Source organism: Leiobunum rupestre, chromosome 5, assembly GCF_980474605.1.
Source record: "Leiobunum rupestre chromosome 5, qqLeiRupe1.1.hap1, whole genome shotgun sequence".
Taxonomy (NCBI): Eukaryota; Metazoa; Arthropoda; class Arachnida; order Opiliones; family Sclerosomatidae; genus Leiobunum; species Leiobunum rupestre.
The window spans coordinates 59,482,441-59,495,916 of NC_143388.1; the positions used below are offsets into that span (position 1 = coordinate 59,482,441).

A 13,476-nucleotide genomic window follows, 5' to 3' on the forward strand; every position below is an offset into this window, starting at 1 on the left:
TAGATAAAAAGACCATTGAGGTACCCATATACAAATATTTTAATCGTGTGTAAAATAGTTTTTACACCAAAATCAATAAAATAGAGCAAAGTTTATTGCAAAAAATTGTAGATTTGTATAACGGACATATCAACTAACACCCTACAGATCACAGACTGCTGTAAAAGAATATTTGACCGAGCTATTTAACATGAAATAGTGCTTCAGTTCAATTCGGTTGGTTCAAGAGAAAAATATGCATTTTCCGAAATAAAAATTTCATAGTAGGTAAAGTTATCACAAAAATTTGCAAAACTAACTCAAAGTAAAATTGAAATCCTTTTTTTGACTCAGGTGCAATCCAGCTAAACTTCAAGGGAGTTAAAGAATTTATTGTGGCTTCGGTTTTAAAAAATTCATAAGAGGAGCTCCAGACAGAAAAGGAGGTCGCGAAAGACGCGGTAAAAAGCAACAAGTTGGCAAGCCAAAATATACCTCTCCTCGGAAGAATGGTCCCTAGTGGTATTAATTTCTCGACACGACCCCCAAAGATATCTCCGCAATTCAGAGTTATTTACGAAAAACGTATTCTCGGTTCAAACCCTGCCCGGTATAAAATTTTAATTTTAATTTAAATAATTGAGTCGAAACAATCGAGTTCAATTTATTCAGAATAATATAAATTAAGTAGTTACAACAGCGAGTTAGACTTACTAAAACAATGCACAACTGAATTTAACCCTTTTTACAGTACATGTTTATCAGTTGAATATAATACTAAGCAAATTTTAATGAAAGAAATATCTACAGATGGTATTTGTATTTTTCTCGCTTACGAAATACTTGCCGCATCTTTAACGCTCATTTTATTTCAACACTCGTACATGTAGACTTCCAGTTGACGTTGTGACACGCATGAAAAAGACCAATGCCGTCCAATTTCCAATATCATATAATGACTCGCACACCCAGGAAATCATTGACTGCGTTAGAAATCGTAGATATCCAAATATCCACACCAAATATATTTACAAGAAGCAAAAACCTTACCATCAACAAAGCACAGAGAGCCACTTGACTAACCGCCAGCTCTTAAAGCAATAAACTTTAAATTATCAACTTTGAATTAACACAACTATATATAGGTCGTTAATAATACCCGTAAATAAATAACAAAAAGTAACAAAGTGGACCACCCACAGGGTCTACCCTTTAACCCTCTTATCTCGGCTGACTGCGCTAAAACAAGATTTAACCTTTAAAATTTCATTCGTAAAAAAACCAGATTAGGCCTTCATAAATTCATTAATAAAAAAATACTTTATTACCTATTATGCTTACGATGCGTGTCTTAATTTCAGTGGACCTAAGCAGCTATCGGTGGTTCTGTGGTAGAGCGCTCGACTGCCAAGCCGAATGGCCTGGGTTCGAAACCTGGGTGGCGCATTTGTTTTTAATCAATAGAGAAACGCTAAATTAGAATTTCTTCGATGCAAAAATTTCAATTTCAATTCTATTTCAATTAAACCAAAATTTCGTAATATTAAATAAGCTTCCGATAAAGCTGAAGGTTTAATTTTCAATAAAGCGTAACAAGTGTCGGTGGTTCTGTGGTAGAACGTCAGCCTGTCAAGCAGGAGGTCTCGAGTTCAAATCCCGCCCGATGCGATCGCCAATTGATACAAAGACGAATACCGTGTACAACTGGTGGAAACCCTGCCATTGGACGTTGAGAGGTAGCATTACACTCAGCACTCAGTCCGTCCCAAAGTCATTAAGAAGAAGTTGGAGAGAAAACGCCCATAGAAACACAACAGACTCAACATGCATAACCATCAGAACACAAACTCAACACTCACAACCTACGCATAAACATTACAAAAACGTAACACACCAACCGTCACGGCGGTGAGCGAAAAAACACCATCCAAACCAAACCGCAAATGAATCCGTTAACGCTCACCGTCACACGGTGGTTTTGCCAACCCTTCGAAAAACTGCGAACGCAGAGGTCTAAAGAAACTGCGTACGCTGTGATTACCCTTTGCCCCGAAAATGCGAACGCGTTCGCAGGCCTGACAGACCCACAGACAGACAGAGTGATTGTATAACCCCTCCTAGGGGACTTTGTCCCCTCGGAGAGGTAAAAATATGATGACGCTAAAGACTCACAATAAAAATATTGTTTAAAATTAATAAAAAAAATTATTTTCTATATTTATTTTTTGATTCTTCTAAGAATTAGGCATTTTTAAATGAATTGAGGAGTGTTTAAATGATTGTAAAGTCTGAGTAAAATTTTTCTTAATGTATAGGTCAGAAATAGTAACATCAGATTCACCCTAACGTTAGCGTAATTAACGAAGTTATATAGGCTGAACAGCTGGAAAAATAAAGGCTAAATATATGTGCGATATAAACTATGTACGTGTACCGTGTAGGCCTAATAGATGCGCAAGTGTAGGCTCAATAGATGCGCAAGTGTAGGCTCAATAGATGCGCAAGTGTAGGCCCAGTGGATGCGAAAGTGTAGGCCAAATAGATGCGTAAGTGTAGGCAAAATAGATGCGTAAGTGTAGGCAAAAAAAGCGTAAATGTAGGCCCATTGGATGCGCAAGTGTAGGCTCAATAGATGCGCAAGTGTAGGCCCAGTGGATGCGCAAGTGTAGGCCCAGTGGATGCGCAAGTGTAGGCCCAGTGGATGCGCAAGTGTAGGCCCAGTGGATGCGCAAGTGTAGGCCCAGTGGAGGCGCAAGTGCAGGCCCAGTGGATGCGCAAGTGTAGGCCCAGTGGATGCGCAAGTGTAGGCCCAGTGGATGCGCAAGTGTAGGCCCGGTGGATGCGCAAGTGTAGGCCCAGTGGATGCGCAAGTGTAGGCAAAATTGATGCGTTAATGTAGGCCCAATAGATGCGTACGTGTAGGCCTAATGGTCGGCAGAATATAGGTCTCTGTTGTCGTTTAAAAAAAAACCCGCAACAACAGCTCCTGCACCAAGAGATATTTTCATAATTTGGGCAGCCGAAGTTTTATATTGTTGATTTAAATAGCAAATAGAAAAACAAACACCCGGTATTTCCGAGAAATATGACTGTTGCCAATTAAAAACGCTCACGAGAGCAGCTACAACACTATATGTGATAGTTCTAAATATTTCGAACGTCTAAGTTGAAAATTGGTGATTTGAAAAGCGGATGTTCAAACAAACACCCTGTATTATCTGGTAATTGACTATAGATCTTTTGAAATAAGGCGCGTGAGAAATTGAAGGAGAGCGCGCTTGCCGTGAAATTTAAAAAAAAACTGCAACATTGTCTGAAATTTATAAGGTAAGTCCGTAATTTCTTTGTTCATGGGGATATTAGTGTATTTTATATGTTAGGCCTCATACGTGGGGACCTTATACCTGACCCCATCTATCAATGGCATTTGTAATGAAAATCGATTTTTTGGTCCCCATATCTAAGTTGAGGAGATGACATAAGATTTTTTTCGTAGATTTGGGAACTCCGGTGCAATTTATATACTGGCGCCATATATGGGATCTGTGTTTACAACAAAAACCCCAGTTTGAATGTAAAAAGTGCAAGTGAGTAATAGTTAGCCTAATTAACTAATTCTAACTATTACTGCAAGTGGGGACCGGAAATTGTCCCCACTTATAGGTTCAGTCCCCACTAGATGGGTTAAATTCTTGCACCTGGCCCCAGGTATCTATCGTGTGCCGGCACACACACACACACACACACACACCCCCCCCCCCCCCCCGATTTTATAAAAGCTTATCTCAAGTTTTATTTATTTCAAATACAAAGAGACACTGTTTTGACATAATTACAAATACTTTATTTAATAATTCACCTTTTATAACGTGATATGTGAATTCGGTCTATTGGTAATATTAAGCTTCATGGTTGTGTTAAATAGCCTAGTGCTAGTTTTGATAGCGAGTCACATAAGTAAGCATCGTGTGTTATAATTTAGAAAGTATATTCTACAAGTGTATTTTGAAGGCACCATTTTCAACGCCCTCACTAATGGAGTTTTTTCTCGTGTAAATGTCTTCGCATTGGTCTTCCTTGACCTTCTCAGACTTGTTCTTGGCGCCGCTTGACAACCAAGAGAAAAATACGCGTTCTAGCTCCATGCAAGGTGCCTCGTAGAACAGTCTCAAGAACACAGCCAAGATGTGGCTCGTGACCAACGTTCCGAAATAATTGAAGATCTTTGAAATATAAAGGGTTCGGATAAATGTTAAGGGTACTATTACTTAAATTCCTCTTACGAATGCGCTGTTAGAGAAATCTTGGTTTCCCAGTCTGGAGGCGTAGAAGACCATGTAAACGGGTACGTGAACCAAGTACAGACTGTAGGATATTTTAACTAGCGGCTGGAACCCCGGCCACGATAATATGCTGTTGACATACCCTGTCAATATGATTAATTTCATTGGCGTGTTTCTAACTGAACTATTTTTAATGGCTAACCTCCTTTGCCGACGTAACAGGCGTACACGACCCAAGCTAAACAAAGAGCCCAAACTGTCCGTTGAGTCGCCGAGAAAAGCACGGCTTCCAACATCGTATATTGGACATCCACGTTCCACGGATAGACGGCGTAAACTACCGTAATTCCAACGCAAACGGACAATATCCAAGCTAGTGCGGCTTTACCCTGTACATTAAAGTAAGAATAAAAATTAGTAGCTTAACGGTCCCGGCTATCCCGAAAGATTTACAGATCGTAAGAATTATTTGATCTTTTTCTTTGGTCACCCCTCTCTGTGTAGCCCCAAGTACCATACCAAATAAGAAATAGAAAGTCCAATTATTATACGCCTAGATTTTTTAGAAAAAATATTTGCTGCAAAATTGAAAACAATTCAGAATCGACTCAATATAATGAAATTAAAAATAATAACCCAAAAATACAAGATTTGGTTTTTATAAATGTTACAAGGGCAATTCAGCAAGGGGTAGACTAGAGTTTAATACTTTAGATAAATTGGTTAATCTGTTAATTTTAGAACTTTTTAAACCGGATAATAGTTTGATGTTTTCCCCTGGCTTTTTTAGTTCCCACATTTTTATAGCTTGGGAAGACAAAACTATTTGCTAAAGTTTCTTCAAAGTCGCTTCCATCTTGCATTAAAGCTACTTTACGTACTCGTGTTACAGAGGTATTCTTGTGTCTTGCCAGGTACGTTCCCAGGAATAAACCGACGCTGTAAACTCCCAGGTGAACGTGAGGTAGAACGTACACGTTGCGGAAAAATTCTACTACCACTCTGTGTTGGACATAAAATAATATAACACCCTACCAATCAATTTTAACCGTAACGACTCTACCTTTCATCCGGAGTGTTGATTAAGAAAGCTGGAGGATAGTCCATTAAATAAGTGACCAGTCCACTGGAAACAGCTGATATGGACGTGCAAATACCAAGAAACACCTTCCCATAGAGTGGCTTTCTGTAAAAGTTAAGTTTCGTTAGTTGTCGTAATTTCTTGCATTTTATGTCGACAATTCTGGCCACTTGGCTCTCTCGTATTTGGACCCTGTTGCCTAGGCAACTAAAACATGTCGTTGCAAAAATTTGATGTGTAATTTTCTTTATTACTCAGAATTTGAGGAAAAGAAAGGTGAGGACACATATTTAATTAGTTTAAATGATTTTAATATAAACTGTTGTTGTGTCTTGTGGTAAAAATTAAGATAAAGGTTTTGAAGAAACCTTATTAGGTCCAGATTAGAGCCATCTTCATTGAATCAGACGGAAAGAAACAAGACGTCGCGTCGGGAGGCGTGCACGGGCTTTTAGATTAACGAAGGCAACAATCGTACTGTACCTGAACAGAAGGTAGTAATAGACGATACTAAGTGGAAGTAGTTGCATGTCAACGGAAACGTACCACAAGTGTGGCAGGCACTGCAAATGCTACAACAAAACAAAGTCTATTGTAGTTTGTATCATAAGCAACAAAATAATTATAATTATGAAACTTCCTATTGTTTATTGCTAATTTTATTTTCTTTCAACACTGACCCTCTCACTCAGCTCCAACTTGGGCTTGCAAATGAACTAAGTACTATATTATCGTCTTTGATTGTTCTGCTTTCGGTATATTTAGACACGAAAGGGCTCTGTGCTGAACTAAACCGCAATAACTTTGGAAATCAGCTCGGTAATTATTTTTGCTAATTGTTATACATATTCTTATTATTATACTTTTGTTTGCATTTAAGACTTCAAAAATTTAATTGATTAAAGCCACAAGAGAAAGGGGAAATATTGGAACCCTTTTGGGTCTGTTCTAGAGGTACTAGAGGTTTTACTCCCTTTACTAGCGATGGCTTGAAAACAAGTTATTTACCACAGATTTTTGTGGCATGAAATTTGTGATGAAAATTAGATTGGTCCACCACTTCTTTTCGCAATTGTCTGCGTAGTCTACCATGGTTTCTTTGAAGTCTGGTCCCGAAGATATTAACGGCAAAAGAATCATTACACTCGTTATCACCAGCACAGTTGGCCAAAACCTTAAATGGGAATATCGATATTGTTAGCATGAGCTAGAACGAATGTAGACAAACGAGAACAAACAAACAAACAGCTATCCCCATTCTTTTCGAATGGTTTTGATGGAGTTTAATTGAGGAATATGCCATTGTCGCCATATGTAGATCAATAACCCATCATATTTAACAATGTTCATAATATATTTTCATAATAATTAAAAAATTTAAAATTTTGAAATTTAAAATGATAATAAGGCAAAGAGTAAATTATGTATTCTAATGTTCATAATATGTGTAAATATTATTCGATTATATAGCTGGTACAAAAATATTATTTATACTAAACATTTTATATTTAATTAAGCTTTTTTATTTATTTTTCAGTCAGCAGAGGGAGCTACGAAATGTTGAACAGACGTTCTCTGAGAAATAAGAAGGTGATCACGGCACTTGACTTCATAGCTACGTTTTATTGATTTCAGCTGCCGTCATTTTGGAATTAAGGATAAAAAATGTTTTGAACCTCCAAATCCTGCGCAAGAAGTTGATGATTGGAGTGTAAGTTCGATCTTTGTCAAAATCCATAACGACGTTGTGCGAAAGTAAGACTCCCCTGTGTGTATTAGAATTATGTTAGTCCAGTGTTTAGAGCGTTTTTGCGGGTGTTAACTTGACACTTACGTGATCAAAAGGAAAGATTCGACGGACACGAAAGCACCCGTGATAACCGTAAAGAAAAAGTCTTCCGTTATCGCTTTGATATTGAGCGATTCTCCTGTACGTGAAAAATTATTATCATATACGCTCAGTCAAGAAATTATATATTAATTCACTTGGAATGTCTATGGGTATATGGCCACGTGGAGAAACGGGTGTGGTTAAAACTACGTCTTATTTTCAAAATAATTTGCTCTCCGTCGTCGCTAATGGAAGACATTCACGAGGAGAATGGGCTTACCAGATGTCTCCCCAGTAGCATTGAGTTTACATTTTTTAGTCGGCTAGGAAACGAGTCAGTCGGGTAGGAGTCATAGTTGGCGATGAGTCGGCGAAATTCTGTAGAAAATCAAGCAGTCAAATTCGACCGCCGACCCTAAAATAACTTGTCAGAAAGTAATTGACCGACATTCGGTTCGACGCTTTTCCGACTTACATATATACGTATTTAAAAAAGCTTACTTAAGATAAATGAATACGCAAAACTGGTTTGGTGTAAACCTTCTGAGTTTAATCGCTGATAAATTTAATTATATTACCTTTTCCCAATCTTAAGCTGATGGAACATCAATCGATAATCTAAAACTACATGATAATATAAATAATAATTATCACCTATGTACGTGCCCCATAATTATTAAAGCAGAATCAGTAAATTATCTTGGAATAATTGTAGATCAACATTTAAATGGAATGATCATATAAAATAAGTGTCAAAACGATTGCGATCTGCCGTATTTGGGCTAAGTTTACTACGTGACTTTCTAGATACTTCCATTATGCCAACTGTTTACTTCAGTGTAGTTTAATCTATTATTAATCACGGGTTATTATGCTGAGGCGGTGCGTACGATTCGCACCTAGAAATACTCTTTTGCATTAAGAACAAAAAGTATTGCCTTAAAAGCATGAATTTTATAGAATTGTATTGTAAAAACTATTTTAAAACTAAATCACTAGTAAACAATTCCAATGTAATAAGTTCTAATATAACATCCACAAGATTTAAAACTGAACAGAAGGCAAAATAACCTCTATGTCATAAAACTAATTAGTTTTATGACATAGAGGTATAGTATTGGACCAAGATAGTAAACAATTCTAATGTAATACCCCAAGAAACGCACAATATCTTGGTCCAATACTATACAACATTCGAAATACTGAGGTGAGAAAAAAGAATCCTTTGACAAATTCCATAATGAAATTAACTGCTGTTTTTATAACCATTATTAAAAGTTCAACGTATTAATATACTCACACGATCACTGTAAACTATATTTTCTGTAATAATATCTTTTTTTTAAGATACATTAAAGACCCCCTCCTAAACACAAGCCTATGCTTAGGTAGGAGGGGTCACATGCTATACAATTGTTATTGTTAATTACAAATAATATATGTGGAACAATAAAATAAAGAAAATAGAAAAATCTTCGGATAAATATAACAGGTGACGTTAGCGAGATACATGTCGAGACAATATATCAAAACTTCTAATTGTGGATCTTAACTGCTTTCTGTTAAACTGAGTGAGGTTAAATGAGAAGTGCCATATTTTGGGAGGCGGGATGCAAAAAAAAGGGACAAAGCTAAAATATTACTATACAGACAGTACTTTTTTAGTTGGCTGGGGGTCAACAAAGTGTGAAAGTCGTTTAATTCCCGACCACAATAACGGTAGCCGTTTTCGAGGCGGCTCAGAGTCGAGGAGGCCTCTTAACTGAGTCTCGTCCGACCACTTAATGGACGGTCATTTTGCAGTCGGCTAACAGTCGGCCCGTATGCTTTGCGCTTCTCCATTGGATTCTCAGAAACTCGGATATCGAGTCCGATAACAAGACAAAGGGAATCACACGCCGGACATGATTTTTGCCGTCAGCCCGACTGTTGGGGCTCTGAAGTTCTTGGATAGTTTATTATGTTTTTTACGAAACAACTTTAGTTCCATGATTTAGATTGTTAAAAAAGATTACAGCAGGTATTGAAGGCTAGGTATTCTAGACATGGCTATAAACCATGCCCGTTTCTATGGAAATCTTCAAGCCCTTAGACATTCCCAGTGCATAAATTTATAATTTCCTTGCTCAAGGGATAACAATCGTTTAATCCTACGTAGTATATTTCTGTTTAACATTAAATAACTGTGTGCCAGCATCACCCAGGTGGCCGACAGGTATCGGATCCCATTACAAGCATCCAAGGAACGTTTGGCAGTTGGTTTAGTTCCAAGGAATTTTCTAAAATTTTCAACTATCGAAAATGATAGCAAAATTCGTTGAGCGTAGCTTACTGCGAATGTAAATGATGAATTTTGAGAATTTCGGAACCGGGCCAGAGTTTTCGGAATCAAGCGGTCAACTTACTGTCCATTTCCTTCTCCACCCAGAGCCTGTGTTGATGAACTTCGGATATTAGGGTTGCCACAAGACATATCATTATAAAACTTAAAAGCAATGCCCTAAATGAAAAATTTTAAAATTGTAGTTTAAATATTTCTATTGTGTTATAATACTAGAAGTTAGTTAAATGAAGTTACTGAAATGGTCCTAAAAAATTGCAGGCTATAATCTACTTCTCATTTTTTCTTGTGGGCCGACAAATCGACTTTTGAGGGCCTAAAAAGGGCCTCTGAGAGTTATATTGTAAAGCCCCATGCTGGGCATTCGACTTTGGTGATAATTGCATATGAATGTGATATTTAAAACAAGTTTCCAATATATCGGTTCACTTATTAAATAAAGGGATTATTTACGAAAAGGAGCGCTTTCCCAACCACCCTCTTCATTTTAAGTACCCTTTCCCAATAAAAAGCTCCCTAAGCAATAAAAACTCAAGAGAAGAACTATTTCTATATCACCAAAATAGACATAAGACCCAAAAGGGGGTCAGTACGGTATAATGTTTAATGAGAGCTTATCGCGAAGTAAAAGAGGTAGTGGGAGAGGGGATTAAAAATAAATCATTAAAAAACTTAATTTCCCCACTTCAGCACTGCAGAGTGAGGCGTTTTAGAACTTAGGTCTTCGGACGAAAAAATTGAAGAGAGAAAATCGCGCCAGACCTTAGGCTAAATATGAATAAGTTAGTACTTTTCCAACTAGTAGGCTATGTAGTCTATTGCGATACTAGCTCTTAGTATATATTTTGAAAGGCACAAAGTTAGAGTTGACACACTTTAATTTTAATCCGCAAGGTACCACCTTAGACCCAAGTCATCAAGCAACTTTTAATGCCTTAAACAGGTGGCCAGGTTACAATGCGTAGGAGGCTGGTGGCAAGCCCTTCATGCCATGCGATCAAAAGTAAATATTGAGATAAAGTCTAATAATATCGCCTCGACCTGCGACATCTTATTTGAGGGATAATTGGTTTTTGGATTGAACTTTCGGGGTGTTTAAAACTGCAATCGGCGGCAAAGGTTACTTACGTGGCATTTTTATTCACTGTATTAAACTAATCACTTAATTAATATCTTTAAACGAGGTCCAAACAAAACCGAACGCGAAGTAAAATACTAGGCTAGCGTTTCTGTAACAAAAGCGGACGATTCGATCATTCGAGACGTCGAAAGCGAAGTGCTTAACAATGTCCCAAAATTCCCCGGAATGCACTACTTTTCGCGGGAAAACAGGCCCGGACTGGCCCGGGCGGCTAACCGGCGATCGCCGGTCAGATCGGGGCCAACTCAAATTGAGGGCCAAATAGGAAAAACTTGGAATTAATGGGAAATGGGGCAAACACGACTGCGTAGAATAAAGTGCTTTTCTATTGGTGGAAAAAACACGTGATCGATAGCTCTTTAAAAAGGATGTCAAGCATGGTGGAAGGTAAAATCTATAGGCACTATTAGACTTTATCTTATTTATTTACTTTTGGTTGTTACTCACCCGGTGAAAAAACCGTAACTATGCTGGCCCAATAACCATGACCATTGTTAAAGAGTAAAAAGTAACAGTTCCCTACTAAAACTAACACCAGGAGACATGACTAGGAGTTGACAGCGGTTGCCGCGGTGAATGGGCCCCGGCGTCGTGAACCCAAATCCCGTTTTTCCCAATAATTCCCGCTTTCTACCCAACCCTCGAATTTTCTCTCTGGCGTTTTCTTTTTTCTCGGCCGTCGCGTGAGATACTATACTATCAACATTGCGCCCTCTGGGAGAAAAAAACCCTTCTCGCGGGCTCACGCTGAAGCGGCTCTACAACCCCGTCAGAACTGGTTTTTTCTTCAGCGCTAGTTCCCACAATCCTCGCTAGAGAGCGTCACTAAAATATTTCATCTCGGGTCCGTCTCCGAGACTGGAGATACCACGGTTTGGGGGTAAAGGTTAGAGCAGGGAAAGACGCGTTTTTCGTTGACAGCGCGCGTTGGGAAAAGCGCCCGGCTATGAACTGTTAACACCTGATTAAACCCAGTGGCGGACTGGCCATAGAGTGAACCTGCCCGATGGCAGGTGGGCCCCACGGACCCTTCATGAAGTGGGCCGTTCAAACATGATAGCCTTATAGTTGTTAAAGCTGGGGCCCTTTGTCTTCTGGCAGCCCAAAATATTAGACCCAGTCCGCCACTGATTAAACCCATCCGATTTCAGACTTTGTTTGCCAACGGGAAAATACCCACTTGCTTCCAAGAAGGTTGGGTCATTTTATTTCGATTGATACTTCAGTAGAAGAATGCCAAAATCACAGAAATGGACGCTATTTAATTTCTGGGCGACTTGTCTCAGAAATCAATATTGGGCTTTTAAGAAGGTGTTCTGCCCAATAAATTTGCATATCATTAACCCTTCTAAACCTCACTGTAAAAGATATATGAACGACATGGTGACATCGGCTACACTGTACGTGGAACCAGTACACACAAATCCCCAGGGATTGGGTGTGAAACGATGGCTCAATTACTGTATAATTGTATATTTTAGTTTTTGACAGAACGACTAACAGGTTACATGTATTATAGTGCTGATAAGTAAGGGCAAAAATGCAGTTGTAGTCTCAAATTTCCAAATATATTCCTTAAGAAGCAATTGCGAATCGTTAACATGATTATTAAGGCACACTTAAAAGACTAATGATTAAAAAAATTAAGTCGTGATTAAAAAAATCATGATCAAAAAGATGATATCATAATTAAAAAGAGGAAATTATGATCAAAAATGGGAAATCATGATCAAAAAAATTAAAACAAGATTAAAAAATTAAATCATGATTGGAAAATTTAATCATTATTCAAAAGATAAAATCATGATTGAAAATATACATATATTTTTTTTAAAAACAGAGCTAATACCCTTCGACCACATAAGCAATGTTGCTTGTGCGTGATCAAGTAACAGGTGGCCGGGTTACAATGCGTAGGAGGGTGGTGCAAGCCCTTCATGCCACGTGAGCCAACAGCTCCCGACACTAACTATTATCGTTTACCTCAGCAAGTTTTTATTAAACATAATTAAAAGGATTAAATCATTATTAAAATGAATATACCACAATTTAAAAGAATATATCAGGATTAAAAAGATTAAATGATAATTAAAAAAGAAAATCATGATTCAAAAGATTAAATGATGATTAAAAAATAAAATCATGATTCAAAAGATAAATCATAATCAATAAGATTAAAGAGATAAAATAATGATCAAAAATATTAAATAAGGACTAAATAGATGAAATAACGATTTAAAAAGAAATCATGATTATAAGGATGAAATCATGATTATACGGATGAATACATGATTATAAAGAGGAAATCATGATTATAAGGATGACATCACGAATATAAGAATTAAATCATGATTAAAAAGATTAAATTATGATTAACTGAATTAAATCATGATTTCCAAGATTAAACACGATTAATTGGATGAAATCGTAGTTTATTGCAAGATATCGTGCTTAATTGAAATAAATAATCATTTATTGAATGACATCATCGTTTATTGAAATATATCGTGCTAATTAGGAATAAATCATCATTAATTGCAAGATATCGTGCTAAATAGGAATAAATCATCATTAATTGCAAGATATCGTGCTAAATAGGAATAAATCATCATTAATTGGATTAAATCATTATTTATTGGATGAAATCATCGTTAATTGGAGGAAATCATGATTAATAGGGTAATCTTATGATCAATTGTAGCAAAATCATGATAAAAATAAAGATTTGTTGATTAATTGGAGGAAATCATGATTATTTCGATGATTTCATGATTAATTGTAGGAAAGCACCATTAATTGGATGAAATCATGAATAATAGG

General features: G+C 37.2%; 1 protein-coding gene across 1 annotated transcript in view; it reads right to left on the reverse strand.

The window, feature by feature from the left end:
* Positions 1-3,844: 3,844 nt before the first annotated feature.
* The window catches only part of LOC149945465 (nose resistant to fluoxetine protein 6-like), a 52,066-nt gene continuing 42,434 nt past the window's right edge, over positions 3,845-13,476 (reverse strand). Inside the window, exons 5-15 of the mRNA XM_090175126.1 lie at positions 9,580-9,674; positions 9,329-9,505; positions 7,178-7,271; positions 7,020-7,109; positions 6,352-6,517; positions 5,827-5,915; positions 5,326-5,448; positions 5,144-5,264; positions 4,465-4,651; positions 4,263-4,405; positions 3,845-4,202 (exon numbers count right to left, since the gene is read on the reverse strand). Of these exons, the coding sequence (XP_090031252.1) occupies positions 3,972-4,202; positions 4,263-4,405; positions 4,465-4,651; positions 5,144-5,264; positions 5,326-5,448; positions 5,827-5,915; positions 6,352-6,517; positions 7,020-7,109; positions 7,178-7,271; positions 9,329-9,505; positions 9,580-9,674 (1,516 nt within the window). The 3' untranslated portion in view covers positions 3,845-3,971. The remainder of the gene's footprint in view (positions 4,203-4,262; positions 4,406-4,464; positions 4,652-5,143; positions 5,265-5,325; positions 5,449-5,826; positions 5,916-6,351; positions 6,518-7,019; positions 7,110-7,177; positions 7,272-9,328; positions 9,506-9,579; positions 9,675-13,476) is intronic.